The sequence below is a fragment of the Trachurus trachurus genome (genome assembly GCF_905171665.1).
Source record: "Trachurus trachurus genome assembly, chromosome: 16".
Lineage (NCBI taxonomy): Eukaryota > Metazoa > Chordata > Actinopteri > Carangiformes > Carangidae > Trachurus > Trachurus trachurus.
In genome coordinates, this window is record NC_139902.1 from 25,765,537 (window position 1) to 25,777,659 (window position 12,123).

General features: G+C 39.3%; 2 protein-coding genes across 2 annotated transcripts; one reads left to right on the forward strand and one right to left on the reverse strand.

Annotated features, from left to right (window-relative positions):
- Positions 1 to 3,737: 3,737 nt before the first annotated feature.
- LOC310999767 (uncharacterized protein) lies at positions 3,738 to 4,863 on the forward strand (the record flags this gene model as incomplete). Its single annotated transcript, XM_083990321.1, has 3 exons — positions 3,738 to 3,810; positions 4,366 to 4,512; positions 4,618 to 4,863. 3 exons carry the CDS (start codon positions 3,738 to 3,740, stop codon positions 4,815 to 4,817), a joined length of 420 nt encoding a protein of 139 aa, XP_083846447.1. The 3' UTR covers positions 4,818 to 4,863.
- Positions 4,864 to 6,177: 1,314 nt separating this feature from the next.
- On the reverse strand, positions 6,178 to 10,676 carry LOC310999768 (dynein regulatory complex protein 9-like; the record flags this gene model as incomplete). Its single annotated transcript, XM_083990322.1, has 8 exons — positions 6,178 to 6,291; positions 6,827 to 6,916; positions 7,026 to 7,157; positions 9,265 to 9,426; positions 9,546 to 9,630; positions 9,782 to 9,904; positions 10,357 to 10,391; positions 10,542 to 10,676. The coding sequence occupies 8 exons, from the start codon at positions 10,674 to 10,676 to the stop codon at positions 6,178 to 6,180; spliced, it is 876 nt and encodes a 291-aa protein (XP_083846448.1).
- Positions 10,677 to 12,123: the final 1,447 nt, after the last annotated feature.

Consider the following 12,123-nt stretch of genomic DNA (forward strand, 5'->3'; position numbering starts at 1 on the left):
AGCGACACGGTAACGAGGGTCGGGACCGACCGCGGCGCGGCGAGGACGATGACCGGTGTTGTTTAGCGTATTTTCAGAGTGTTTTCCATTAGTTCGTAACTTTAACATGACAGGCTTTGTCATAGTGTGCAGTGTTGTGCAGACTAGTGAGAGTAGTGTGGCGCTGATGTCTAGGTTGGCGGAACAGGTTCACTCACAGACGCATATTGGCTGCACTAACATGTGAACTGCGGCTTTATTTGTGAATTTGTGACAAATCTGCGGACGGAAGTGCAGCACAGCTGTTGTTCGGTTCGGTAACCAGTTAAATCAGACACCAGTTGGGCCATAACACCGGTATTTTTGAAGCAGCAGGGAGCAGTGTGTGTTTTTCTGCCTTGTCCTAATCCGCGGACAGCGGGGAAGTGGATTGTTTTGACCGCCAGGGGGGCGTTCCATACGGGCCGTGACGTCACATGAAAGCTATCAATAGGCTACTCAACATGATACTGGGATAGGATGATTACTCTTTGGCTGTTGCATAGGAAGAAAGGTGATGACAATTTAAAGGGTCCTCAGTCCAATAGGGCCCACAAACCCCCCCAGTAGCCTAATCTTTTAAGACTAAATTATTCTATAAGCCTGGCTAATACTCATACTAATGCTGCATCGGCATCAAAACAAAGCCATGCAATATTCATGAAATATGTCTTATTTCCCAAGCAATAACCCCCTGCTTTCTGTTTTTTTTTTCTTTTTAATGGTAAGGTCCATGCTGGAGCAACAGTAGCACCCTGCAAACTCTTAAGACAGTTATTAACAATATTCAGACAGGTTACTAGTGCTAGCTGAAAGAACAGAGAATACCAAAACATAGATCTGGTTACCAGAAATTGGTTGAGAAAGAGGCCAGGAGCAGAGCCAGCAGACAAGGAGTGCAGAATATAAGAGTGTTTTGTAACTGAGGCTGTGTGGCCTTGGGCTCGGCCGTGCCTCAGGGCCTCCCTCGGAGGGCACTAGGTTATGTTATGTGACCTTGAGCTCGGCCACGCACATTAAACAGATGTAATTACACAGGAATTGTCTAAAACATGATTTAACGATGAATGATGAATAAACTGATAATAACACGGGATCATTGTGTATGCACTGTCCTTTACTGAATCAATGCATTAATTAACTTAAAACATCTGAAGCTTATAGGAATGTAATCAGTCTTACAGGTTTTTATGGTTTTTGGTAGCCTAATCATGAATCTTCATATGTGAATTTCTTAAATCCCCATTGTCAAAGGTAAGTTTAAAAGTAGGCCACTATTTCACTTGAATTTCTTTTATCTATCAATTCAAAACAGTGAACAGCTGATGAGTAAAATCACCTCTTTGGTTGGCCGTCAAAATTGTACAGTTTGGACTCTGAATGAAACACATATTTTCCATTTACTTACATAAACAATGGCTTGGCAGTTGCGTTTCATATGTCACTTGATAACCATAAAGCTGTTATTTTTAGAAGTTATGTTACTCATGACGTTGGTGGCTTCCTGTTATGCTACAGAGGTTTCAGAAACAATCACAGCAATGCCATCCTCAATACTGACTCCTGTTGAGATGACCATGTTAAATTGAACATTAAGTTAGATTCTATGTCCAACTAACAAGTGCACTTTGGCAATCAAGGTTTTTATACTAAGTCTTGATGCGCTAAGCAGGGGTGGAAAGTAACTCAGTACATTTATAGGTACTGTACAACTTTTAAGGTACTTTTTATGCTACTTTACTCTTCAGCCTAACATAAAGACTGAACATTTTCCTCCACTATAATGAGCTAAAGTTAGTTATGAAATTAAGATTTAATTTAATAAGACCTATAATTTTGAAATATTTTGTAGGGCATGAAAAAAACATGAATGTTGAGAATAAAAAACAAAAATATTAAAAAAAACTTTTTGTACTTCTGTTTATATATCAGTCAGTACCAGAAGAATTCAGGTTTTTAATTTTTCTATGCAAAATCCATGTGTTTTCATTCATGCACCTTTACAATATAGCCTACTGGTTCTCTACCTCTTTGTTTTTGATAGTATGTCACGCTTTAGAGTGATATTTTAGGAGACACCTCTTTTATACCTACTGAAGTATCTCCTCTGAGGTGCACTTCCCCCACTCAGTAAGGTCCATAAATGGTGTCATCAATTTCCGTTACGGTGCACACCACCTACCACTCTATAGTTCACTGGAATTGCATCATACAACAGAGTGGAACATACTAGACCACTGTTTACAATATGAATGATCTTCCTTCTTTTCTTCTTGCACTACTTCTTCTTTTACGATTTAATCATATTATCATTTGTAATAAATTAATTAAGGCCATTGCATGACAAATGTCAGTTTCCATTTTTGTCATCATGACATTTATTTTTCTAACTAAACCTCCTTGATTGCCAGTTTTTTTTAATCATTATTGTTTACTTCAGATACTTCCATCCGTCCATTTTTTGCACCATTATTCTAGTTTTTTATCATGTGCATGCAGTTCATAAATCCCACCTGTACTTAAATCATTATGAACTTGGCATTAGGAATTTGCCAAGTGCAGTGAAGGTGTTGATGGAGCTGGGAGAAAAACTGTTGCATTTCTGCAAACTGAAATGAATGCAAAAGCATTTTTAACATTCTATATGTGACATAATTGCTAGTCTTGGCAAATCCTTTTTGTGATGCAAGCTTTATTTTTCTTACAAGCACTAGCACATCACATGTAAACCTTTACTGCATGTTCAACTCAAGAGAAAACAGACCCATGGAAATCCCGAGTCAAACTGCGCATGCGCCACTCCCCCTCGGACAGGGGTTTTTGGAAACAACTTTATATCAGTGGGTGCTGATCGCTTCAAGCTCAGTAACATCTCTTTTAGTGGACTCATGGACAGCTCCGAGCCTCCCCTGCCTCCTTTTAATAACAACAGTTTCACAGCAATGAAAGAAAAGACCCCGCTGAACCAGGTGAGATATTATTTCATCGTTTGTTAGTCTTTTTTTAATATATATAATGAGACCTCAAAGAAAAACAATGTCAATTTACGCTCACTAACGTAGCTATACCCAGTCTATATAATACGCGCATACAATAATTTTTTTTAAATGGTGAATTAGGCTTTTAATATTGCAAGGTTGGTATTGCAACAAAGCCCCGTCCCCCCTACCGTTCACTCGCGTGCATTTCCGTGTTGTTAGTCGTCGAGTAGTAGAAAAGAAAAGTTCCCCTATGAAAATTCCTGTGACCTACAAAAACAGCCCTGAGCATGAAGTAGTCTTGCCAGGGGGCTGCTGTGGTCTGAGAAAAAGAAAGAGAAAAAAAAATCCCACTCATTCATACCATATTATAGTCTTTAAGATGGTATAGTGAAAAAGTGTTGCTTCTGTCTTCCAGAAGTCTTTGAAAGCCTCCAACATGCTGAGGGTGATCCAGGTGGTGCAGAGGATGGCACAGAAGAGCTACAGACGAGCTTTCCAGTTCTTCTGCTGCCCCATAGACACTCTGTGGTGCGAAAAGATCCCATGCTGCCCAGGTAACATGTTTTTTCTGCTGTTAAAATTTGATAACTCTTCTTCCTTTTCTTGCTCTGCTGTTGTGTGTTGTTGTGTCCTCAGAGGGCACCTGTAGTTCTTCTGAGTGTGATGCAATGTCTTAGTCTGGCTTTTTCTTGTACACCAGCAACATGCACGCCAAAAATGTGTCATTGATAAAAACTGATGCATCATTTATCACAATGTGTGTTCTTTAAAGATGGAAACCATCAGCGCACAGAGGCTAAGACCACACAAGGTAATTTTATGTTAAATGTCTGTTTAAGCCAATAACCTCACTTTTTCTTTGCCTTACATCTAAATGAAAATGTCCTCCTCTTCTTGGTGATTCTTGTTTTCCACACTAGTCTTTGGGCACAGACCTGAGAGCATGCCAAATTGCATTTCACTGCACATATTGCTCAGATAAACTCTTAAATCTTTGAGTTCCTGGATCACACAAGTGTTATCAATGCATCTAGTTGATTCAAACTAGATGTTTAGACATTTAAATTTAAAAATACATTTAAAAATATCTTAATCCAGTGGGCAGATAATCTCTTTTTCTTTTTTTAGACATTTAAAGTTAACATAAACTATATCTACATATGTCTGCATCACATACTGTACAGGCCTTGAATAATCACTTTCCTTGCTGAGGTTTTTCTTTTAGTGAAAAACTTTTTCCGATGGCTCAGTAACTTGTCAGTTGTGACGCATCTCAGCTGTTACATCACTCTGGAAGGACAACTTCCCCATTTTTACACTCTCTTCCCTTTTCCCTTCTCTGTCCCTCTCACCCTTTGAAAACCAGTGGCTCCCTGGAATTCACCGTCGACCATTTTGATAGTGAACATCAGCAACTCCACGCTGATCGACTGCGTCATTGGAAACGACACCTATCCATCCGCAGTTGCAGAAAGCCAGCCGCTAATGCAGGAATCTCAGCGCCACATGCACGGTAGGTGACAAACAAACCAATTTAAATGATTTTTTTTGCAGTGTTTGTACTTTAGAGACTGTTTTCATATGATTAAAAATGTCTTTTTTTGTTTCTGTGCCACAGATTTGTTGCAGCAGGGGGCAGCACAGACATCTTCACCTCCACCGCCACCTTCTCGTCATTCCTTTCCTCTTTCTTCAGCGGAGGATGCTCCCAGCATCAACATCCACAGCTCACACCTCAGCTGTGTCATCATCGGAGACAACAACTACATGCATGCTGAGCCGATCCAGCCCACTGAGACTGAAACACAACTGGTGTGAGACTTTGGGCCACACAGTGCTGACATGCACACACACACACACACACACACACACACACACACACACACACACACACACACACATAGAAACACCACTGTCCAAACTATGACAAAACTTTAAGTCAGTATTTGGATAAATGTTTCGGTTTGTCTTTTTTTTTTAAAGGAAATTCTAGCTTTTTATCTATGAAATGCCAGAAAACAGTAAAACAAAGCTCTGTCACAGTCCCTCAGCGCTTGGGGTGACAAATTCAAAATGCTTTTTTTTTTTTTTTTTTGTCTTATCAGCTTTTGGAAACTCACAGATGATCCGTTTAATATCACAATAGCTGCAAACAGAAGCTGAAAACTGAGAATGTTGGTGGTTTTTGCTTTGTATTAGTGGAGTGACATTTTAACTGTTACCGACGTAAACATCGCCTTCGCCGTTCTTTCTTTGTTTCTGCTCGGGTTCTGAAAGTGGAACCTGGACATTTGATCAGTGCTGATGTAAAAACATGACCATAGTTCAATTCAGTCGTAAAAATGTTGTAAGCTGTGAGTTCCACTATGCGCAAACAAGCGTCAGCTCCACACACATACGTATTTATTATAAAATAATTTTTTGAGGTCAAAGAGTTTCCTGTTATGCAATGCCAGGTCTTCTGCTCCTCTGTCAGACATGAAGTTGGGAGAGGTGGAATTTTTTTTTACGCATTAATATCAAACGTAAATGTGACTCATCCATCGATGACCAGTTGATATTTTTGTCATGTATGTCCTCTGGTCTGATATGCTGACTGATGAATGTTGCTAGAAATCTTTCTTTTAGGGTTCATGGATTGTATGTTGTGCAATTGTGTAGACAAAAAAAAACTGAAAAGTTGTGACTAAAATCTTTATCAAGTTAAGATAAAGTTGTTAACATATGTTAAAATGTATGGCCTATGGCCACTGACAGTAGACTACTTAGTAGTGGCAAGTTGTTTTGATTTCTTTATATTTTATATTGTTTAACTTAATAAAATGAAAGCTTGACCTTTGTGTTCAGGTTGTACTGTTCACAAAAGTCAAACAGAGTAAAGTGGAATTAATATGCAACCATTGTGCCTGCTGATATTGTCATGTGACATGTTCTCATTGTAACTTTTACACAGTGTGTTACTTCTCTTTTTGTGTATGAGAGGTTTTGATTTGTTGTTGTTGTATTCTGTTGCATGTTTGAAACTACCAAAAAAATCACAACCATCTGTTTTAACTAAAGACCAAAAAAAATGCAGCAATGTTGGTCAGTGATTGCATTACTGTTGTTTACTGTAATTAAATTATAATGTATATTAAAAATGTCAAAAAAACAAACCCAAAACGGTGTTGTTGAAAGCTCATTTTTTCTTCTTCTTTCCCTCCTTCTTCTTCTTTCCTTTCTTGTTGTCCTCTGCTTTTTTAAAACTGCCGAGGCCTTTGCGAACCATACAGCCTCTCCACCAAGCCTGCAGCTGTGGGGTCAAAGGTCAGAATAAGGAGCAGGGCAGAAAATGACCAAAGCTGTGTCCGAAATCACTCACTACTCACTACTGACCACGCCATGATTATTAATGGTCACTATATAGTGCACTCATTGTATCCCACAATTCACTGCGAAATGTAGTGGACATCCGATGGTCACTAACAAGAACAAGATATCCCATCATGCATTGCATTGTGGCATTGATCTGGAACATTTTAATTAGGCGTAATTAACTGTGCGGCTCTGTAGAGTAGTATCCAAAAGTGTTTTTTCATTTGACCAGTGAGTTCACTATATAATCCACTATATTGAATTCCCTATATAGTTAGAAGGAAATGCAAATGCAAATGACCAAAGGTATATAAGAATTTCACTGTAATTACTTGTAATTATACAGTATGTGACAATAAAGTGAACTTGAACTTGAGGAGTGAATGAGTGAGCGATTTCGGACACAGCCCAAGACTGTGGATCTGACAGATCATAATGGTCAATGGATCTGAGTTCTGATTGGATGCTGTTACCTTGATGGCAGCTTTGATCTCAGCCTGCTGTTGGCGCAGTTTCTCCTGCTCCTTTCTGTCCTCCATCACCACCTTCTCCAACTCCCTGTACTTGAACACAAATCAGCAACTTATTATTGATTACATGATAGTGACTGCATGTCCTGTTCAGCATCACCAGTTGTTCAACGTGTCATGTTCGGCACTGGGGGTCGCTCACCTTCCTCTTCATCTCTGTCAGTTTGTCCATGTTCACTGTTCTCTTGCAGCACACGTCGTTGACCTTCTTCTCCGTCTCCTGCAGCATCTGCTGCGTTCGCTGCCGCCACTGCACCTGCAGCTCCTGCAACTCCTGATCAACAAAATTAAAATTCTCCTACTGTGCTTAATGAATATCAACGACGATAGATAGAATTTAAAGAAGTGAAACAGTCAGCGCAGGGCTCCAGACTGCCCCTAAATGGGAACATTTGCCCCTAAATTTTGAGACTTTTTCATCTACTTGCACATGTGCAACCAATAAATTTGCCTCTTCTTTTTTTTTTTTTACACGGCAGAAACATGGAAGGGGCAGCTTAAAGTAGTTTGCAAGTGTGCTCCCTTAAATTTTCTGATTGTGCTCCTAAAATTTTAAGTTAGAGGCCACAGTGCTCCTAGTAAAAAAAAAAAAAGAGTGCAATGACAGCTGCTACTGCAAAATCACCAACCTCATCAATGCCAGTAAACAATAGTGGCCTGGAGACCACAAGGGGTTTCTTAGAATTTAAACAGAGTTGTAGCCTACAGATTCAGCTTAACTGAAACTTTCTTTCAGTTTCAGTTGTTTAACACAAAGCTGTATGTTGAATCTGAATGCTCTGGAAAAATGAATACATGTGCCTTTTTACTGGCTTTAACAATTGATGTAAACAACTTTTCTTTTTTGATGGGGTTATTGACAGACAGCACATGTGTATGTGATCAAATACACACCTATAATAGTTGAAGAAATGCCCAAGGCACTCTCTGTCAACAGTTAAAATGCCTTTATTGCTATGGTAAGTCATGTTTTAAAGGATTGAGAACAAAGATCCATTGACTCTTTTGCCTTATGAAATTTGTAATTTGTAAATGTTTGTGGTGTTGTCTTGCACACTGCTTTCTTAGCCATGCCACTCTTGTAAAAGAGGTTTTTAAATCTCAATGAGTTTTACCTGGTTAAACAAAGGATAAATAAATGAAAAATAATTAACCTACGCATTTTCGGCTACATGCCTTCGCCAGGGACTCCCTGAAATGTTGTGACTAAAATCTTAATCAAGTCAAGATCGGGATTCCCTGACGAAGGCGTGTAGCCAAAAACATGTAGGAGTTTTTTAAAGGTTAACATAACTCACCATGGGAATAAAGGCTTTTTTAACTGTTGACAGAGAGTGCCTTGGATATTTCTTCAACTATCACAATTGTCCCATCCAAAGACCACCTCCGAAAAAAGTCCAGGAAGCGCTCCTGCACAGACGTTTTACACATCTGTAATATACAGAATCGTCATTTTGTAGGACATTGTAGTTGGCTGGATAATCAGTATTCTTCTGTATCAGCATCAGTGATGAACTTTTCATTAAAAATTTTGGATAGAAATCAATGACCTAACATAACTGCATACAAACTTTTCAAGTGGTGGGTTTGGTTCATGCATGATGTCATAAAGAAAAGAAACATTATTACATGGGACAGTGACCTCTGCTGGCACTGAGGTGAATGTTGTGAAAGTTGTGAATGCAGGACTCCCAACAGGATTCAGATCTGCCCGCAGGTTTAAACCACAGTTTTTTGAACAGGGCATCTAATGACATCTTAACGACACAGACGGTACCTCCCATAATCTGATGTTATTCATAACGATACCTCGAGTCGATTGTGCAGAATTTTCTTCGTCTTCTCGTGATTTTTGACCTCTTCTACCAGATTTATCCTGAGCAGCTGGAAAAGAAAGCGACAACCAAAGAGAGGACTTGGAGATCATTTAATCAATCATCTGTTTCTAACATCTTAAGAGGGGGGGTAGCTAACTTGTCCTATGAACAGAAAGAGGAGAATGCAACATGGAGGTTTCTGTGAGGTTGGTGATTAGGTGGCCTTAAATTTAGAATTGAAGATCCTATTCTGGAGCATTTTTCACAAAATTATTTGAAATCCTCTTCACAATCCGATTGCAACCAATTAATTAAATGCTTTTTCACAAAAATGGACGGACAATCCTGTAAAAACAGCATCCAATCCCTGGGACAGCAACGTTAAGTCAATTGGATCGTGATGTGTCAATCAAGCTGTAATCAAGAATTGCCTGTTACTGCACTTTAGAGACTTGGGACTTGGACTTTTGACATAGTATTTTCAAAATGTGGCCTGCTAGAACCATTTTTCCAGGATCTCCAACCCAAATCTGACTCCAACAGACGGACCACAGGACGACTCACCTCTTGCTTTTCCTCCAGCAGCTTTTCAGCCTCCTCTCTCTCTGATTTACTGAGTAGGAGCTGCAGCTCAATATTTCTCTCCAGAAACTCCTTCTTCTTTTCTATTATCGATGACTGCTCACCCTTATCATAAATCAGACTTTGGAAGACTTCCTCTAAGTCCTGCGAGGGAAAGTACAGAGAGGGAAAGTACTCTGGCTTTTTAAGATTCTTGCTCAACACCTATAACAACAACTCATGCAGACAGCTTTGGTTTTTTTAATCTGCTCTTGAGTTTTCACCTTTAGTTCTTTAGCTTTCTGTTGCAGCTCATCTTGTTGTTTCTCTAGCCTTCGTTGTCTCTGCTTCATCTCTCTCATTGCCTCTCTTGGTGAAGAGACATTTGAATTACTGATACAACACTGACTTCCATCCATTTTTTCCCCCTTCAATCCTCTATTCTTACTTTTCCAGCTATCTAGTAAAGTTAATCAGTATAATCTCATCTGTACTATTTCCAAATGATGCAGTGATAAACCTTCGAATGTTCTCTTCCCTCTTCTTCTCCTCCTCTTCCTCCACCACCTTGCGGATAGAGCTGAAACTCTGTTTCTCCTCCAGCTCCAAATGGAAGTTGGAAACCTGCTGAGTGATGTTTTGACTGCAAAGACACAGAGAGAGAAAGACATTCAAGAGTCCTTCTGCTAACATTCAAGGCCATCCACGACCTCGCCCCTCCAAATCTTTTGGATCTTCTACATGTTGCCACTCCCTCTCGCACCCTCAGATCATCCTCCTCCATCCACTTGACCGTCCCCTCCTCCCGTCTCACCACCTTGGGAACTCACTACCACCCGAAATAAGGAATATCATATCTTTTTTTTTTTACCCCTTTGACTGATTCAATTGCACTGCCTAATTTTAACCTGTTTTTAATCTTGTGTACTTCTTGCGGTTTTCATTGTTTATTTTGCACTTTCTTTTATTCACTGTAAGGTGTCCTTGATTGTGATAAAAGTGCCTATGAAATAAAATATATCATTATTGTTATTATTTTTTAAAAAGGCATAAAAAAAAGGCTGAGGCACCATAATGTTTGTACATGCTACTCACCAGTTTTCTATTAGCTTGGTCAGTCTGGCTCTCTCCTACACACACACAGAGGAACAATCATACATTATTTAGGTCACTACATTGGACCAGTTACCTCAGGAAATGTGGATAATTTAGCATAAAGCATTCATATTAAAGCAGCAGAAGCAACAGACAGATGTGGCTCTCTGGACAGTGCAGCTCACTTGTTCTGCTCCTGGTGCAGAGCCTCGCTCTCTTTCGGTCTTCACAGACACAGTATGTCCCAGTATGTCCAACTGGTCTGCACATTCCCCCAGCACAGCTGCCAGTCTGAGGCTCTGAATGTGAGATAACGACATCCTGTGGAGAACAGGCAAGTCGGTCAATAGAAAGCAAATATGCATATCATACACAAACAGGTTGGTTGTTGCTAGTTTCAAAGATGACGGATACATAAATCATATTAACATCACAGTAAAGTCCCTGGCCTAGTGAAGCTAACAATGCAGTGTTACTAACAAACTCCGTAAAACAAAAAATAAAAATAAGAGAGAGAGAGAATATACATTTAACAGATTAAAAGACTTTCTCACTTACTTCAGATCCAAAAGCTGTAACTCTCGTCGGGCAAATAAAAGTTTATTCTTTAACAAGAAACAATTTCATGGCCAAAACACGAAACATGCTAACCGGCAACCGTCTGCAAGTTGACTTGTCACCATGGTAACAGTGACGGCCACGATTCTTTTCTCTTTTTTTTCTTTTGGCAACTTTATTGACACAGCTGCATTTACAATTCCATGCTGAAATTGGCTACATCCATGGCTGAAACCCAGATTTTTATGAATGATGTAGATTAGAATTCAACATCTCTGACAGAACATATGATTTCGAGGATTGGAGGGGGAAAATTTTCCACAGGTTAGATTTTACACATAAATAAGACGAAATTTAGACATTATTTAGGCACAAAAGTCGCAAAAAGATAGGCTAAATAATAAGTAATGCTCTTTATTAGACAGTAAACAAAGCCCATTTTAGAGGCTAGAAGTTATAGTTAATTAGAAATAAAATACCATGGCATATCTGATCGAAATACAGTATATACACAAGCTTTTTCAGGTAGTACATAAACCCGCAAGGGATGTTTTCTTTATTCTCTAACACCTGCTGGTGTTTCATGTAGGAAGATAAAGTATGAGCCTTTTTAAATTTCTGTACATAAGTGCCATTCGTGGGTTGAACTTTTACTTTATTTTCTGTTATTTTTGGAAAAATGTGACACATAATGCTCACTGATGATTCACAGCAGACACTTCCCACAAAATATGTGGGGAATATTTTATAAAGACTAACTCCTGAGTCAGATTCACTCTGTATCGAGCAACATCCAAATGCTTCTGTGGGATAAATCATTTTTGCATTTTTTTAATAAAAGACAACCGCAATAGAAAGAAACTGGACAGGTATCTCGATACTGTTTATTGTTGTAGTCATTATTTGTTGCAAACTCTGCAGGGAGTTACAGCTTGTAGGTAATACAGACTGAAGGTACAAGCTAAACTGTAGTACATGCATGATGCCGTCAGTCACACTGTGAGGTTTTTTTCTGTGGACTCCTCCCTGAAACACACAGTCCTGGGATAGTTTCCCTCTCCGAGATAGTATCATCGAAGCAACACACACCTGACCTACAAACAAACCATTGGAAACAAAGTATGTACAGTAACAGTAGATGACTGTTCAACATGATTGTGACCATAAAAGGCAATTTTTAAGGCAGAAATATCTTAGGAGGGAGATGAG